This window comes from Monoraphidium neglectum, assembly GCF_000611645.1.
Source record: "Monoraphidium neglectum strain SAG 48.87 unplaced genomic scaffold scaffold00295, whole genome shotgun sequence".
Lineage (NCBI taxonomy): Eukaryota > Viridiplantae > Chlorophyta > Chlorophyceae > Sphaeropleales > Selenastraceae > Monoraphidium > Monoraphidium neglectum.
Genome location: NW_014013333.1, coordinates 2,544 through 5,410, shown reverse-complemented (window position 1 = coordinate 5,410; position 2,867 = coordinate 2,544). Strand labels below are relative to the sequence as shown.

General features: G+C 71.3%; 2 protein-coding genes across 2 annotated transcripts; one reads left to right on the top strand and one right to left on the bottom strand.

Annotated features, from left to right (window-relative positions):
- Nucleotides 1–964: 964 nt before the first annotated feature.
- MNEG_2574 (hypothetical protein) lies at nt 965–1,780 on the top strand (the record flags this gene model as incomplete). The annotated part of the gene is made up of 1 exon (XM_014048947.1): nt 965–1,780. One exon carries the CDS (start codon nt 965–967, stop codon nt 1,778–1,780), a length of 816 nt encoding a protein of 271 aa, XP_013904401.1.
- A 624-nt stretch (nt 1,781–2,404) lies between these two features.
- Nucleotides 2,405–2,834, bottom strand: MNEG_2573 (protein disulfide isomerase 1; the record flags this gene model as incomplete). The annotated part of the gene is made up of 2 exons (XM_014048946.1): nt 2,405–2,509; nt 2,712–2,834. 2 exons carry the CDS (start codon nt 2,832–2,834, stop codon nt 2,405–2,407), a joined length of 228 nt encoding a protein of 75 aa, XP_013904400.1.
- Between the last annotated feature and the right edge of the window lie 33 nt (nt 2,835–2,867).

Here is a 2,867-nt window from a genome sequence, read left to right as displayed (position 1 = left end):
GACCTGCGGTTTGGCGAGTGGCTGGACAGCCCCGCCCTGCCGCCCGCGCCCGCCGCAGCAGCCGCAGCCCTGGCGTCCCTCTCGCGGCTGGTCAGCTTGCAGCTCGGAACTCCCCAGTGCCACGGCAGCGGCGGCGCCGGCGCGCCTGCGGCGCTCGGCGCGGCGCTGTCGGCGCTCTCGCGGCTGACCCGGCTGGAGGCCAGCTGTGACAGCAGCGGGGAGCCCGTCCCGGCAGGCGCGGGCGGTGGCGGCGGCGGCGGCGGCATCGCGCCGGCCCTCAGGGCCGGCGGCTGCGCCTCCCTGCGGGAGCTGCATCTGGGTGTACCTGTCGGCAGCCTGGTGGACATTGGATCGGCAGGGGTGGAGTTGCGCGGCGTCACCGGGCTCACGGTCAATCCGAGGTAAGCCATTTCTCCTTGAAGGCTGTACCAAAGCTCCCAACTTATCTGCTCCGCGGCCGGCGCGGCATGCACGCTCGCCTCCCGTCGCTTTTTCCGGCAGCCGCGCTGTCGCGTGCGTGCTCCTCGGCAGTGGGCCCGCTGTGACGCGCCCCGTCACTCAGGCGCGCAAACCTGCCCCCCGCCGCAGCGGCTGGCCCGGGCCGCTGACGCCGTCGCAGTTGGCCGCCTTCCGGCTCCACGTCGCCTTCCCAAACCTCGAGGCTCTACACTGGCGTGACTGGGGCCCGGGCATTCTCCTCGCGCCGCCAGGCGCGGGTGGGGGGCCCGCGCTGCCCGTATTCCCTCGGCTCAGGGAGCTCAGGGCGTCCGCGGTTCGCACGGTCGGGTGCAGCTCAGACGGCGGTTATGGCGGTTACGGCAACGGGGGCCCCCAGGGCCCGCTCGTCGACGGTGCCGTAATCATCGGCGGTGTGCTGCACTATGGGCAAGGAAATGGCGCCGGCGGCTTCCAGCAACAGCAGCAGCAGCAGCAAGCAGGCGCTCCGCTCAGCCCGCTCGCCGCCATGGCGCCCCGCCTCGAGACGCTCATCGTCATCGCCCGCCAGCAGCAGGGCTGCTGGGGCCTGGACCTCCGCGCGGCGCGCGGCCACCCTCGCCTCGCCAACCTCGTTTTCTCGGCCCCAGATGACGGCGACGACGTGCCTGGCAGCGTGCCGCCGGGAAGCAGGCGCCGCGTAGGCGGCGGCGGCGGCGACGATGAGGGCAGCTTCCCTGCGGCCGCGACGTGCGCGTTTGCGGGCGCCGAGCTGCTGCCGGCGCTGCGCAGCGTCGCGCTCAGAGGGGACGCATTCTTTGGCGGCGGCTACGTAAGTGGCGTCGAAGCGGCCTGCACACTATATCAGGTGGCCGCCGCGCTGCCGCCGTCGGTGACTGACCTCGAGCTCGACCTGCCCCGCCGCCAGCTGCCCGCGGCGCACGCGCTGCCGCTGCTCGGCGCCGCGCTCGGCGGCAAGCTTGAGCGGCTGGCGCTCGGCAGGTGCGAGCTGCCTGGAGACGGGGCGGAGGCGGCGCGCGCGTGGCGGGGGCTGGGGCTGTTTGAGAGGCTCCAATCCCTGGATATGGAGGCGGCCAGCTGGCGCCCTGCCATGCTGGACTCGTTTGAGGGCCTCGCCGCCGCGCTGGCGCGGGGCGACCACGGCGGCCGCGAGGAAGCTGCCAGCGCGGGGCATGCGGCGGAGGGGGCGGCAGCGCTGCGCTTGCGGGCGGTGACTGTCGGCCTGCCTTGCGGGGCGGCGGGCGCCGAGGCGGCGGCGCGGCTGCGGGGGCTGGAGGCGCAGTGCGGGGGTGCACTGCGGTTCCGGCCGTGCTGTGGGCGCTGATGGCGTTCGATTATTTGCTGCGATGTACTTCAGTCATGTCATTCCCTTGCCACCCTCTTGCCCTCGTGACGTCATTAATTCATTCATTTATTGCAGAATGTCGGATACTTCAAGCTCTGGGCAGGCTGATTTGAGCTGTTACCATGCACACACCCTCACGCAGACCATGCTTTGCACAGGCATACTAGCGAATAGCAGCAGGGGCAGCCGCGCTCAGGCGGCGCGTGCGCAGCAGCGACGGGGGCGGGCCACCGTCCGCGCGCAGAACGCGCGCCATCACGCGATTGGGCGCCCCAGCCAAGCGTCTATAAGCCGCTGCATCCTTCCGCTGCACCAACAACAAAAAGCGCCGCCCGCGGCTGCACGGGGCCAGCGCCGGCTGGCCCCTGCGCCGCCGCGGCCTGCAAAGAACAGCCACGCCTCAACCCACACACCGCGGCCGCGCGCCACCAAAGGCGCTGCCCAGGCCGCTTTGGGCGCCGGGGCCGCGCCTGTGCAGCGGCGCCGGCGGCGCGCGGCTAGCCGAGAGCCCGGGAGAAGCGGGGACATGAGGGAAGAGAGGGGGCGCCCGGGCGCCCCCCACTCGCACTCCCTTCCCCTTCAAAACCGAAAACGGCAGGCTGCCTAAAGCTCGTCCTTCTCCTCGTCCTCCTCCTTGTCGGCCTTCTTCTCCTTCTTGGGCAGCTCGAACTTCACCTTGGCGTTCTTCTTCAGGAACTTGGTCAGGGCCTGGGGGCGGCGGCAGGCGGAGGGCCGGGGGTCAAGGGCTCGCCTCACAAATAGCTGCTGATATCAAAAACAATGCGACGGCGGAAGGATGGAGGAGGCGCGCCCCGTCAGGTGCGCAACCACCCGCCCGACGCGGGGGCCCTGCGTGTCGTGTGTTTTCGCGGCGCCCCCGTGGCGCTGGGACGGCCGCGCGGCGGCGCACCTTGAGGCTGCGGTCGCCGCCGTCGAAGGTGATGGGCTTGGCGCCCTTGCCGGCGGGGAAGAGCAGGATTGTGGGGAAGCCCTTGACCTCGACATCCCCGTGCTCGTTCTCGGTGCCGTCCATCTTGGCGATGACCACAGAGTCAACCTTTTTTTT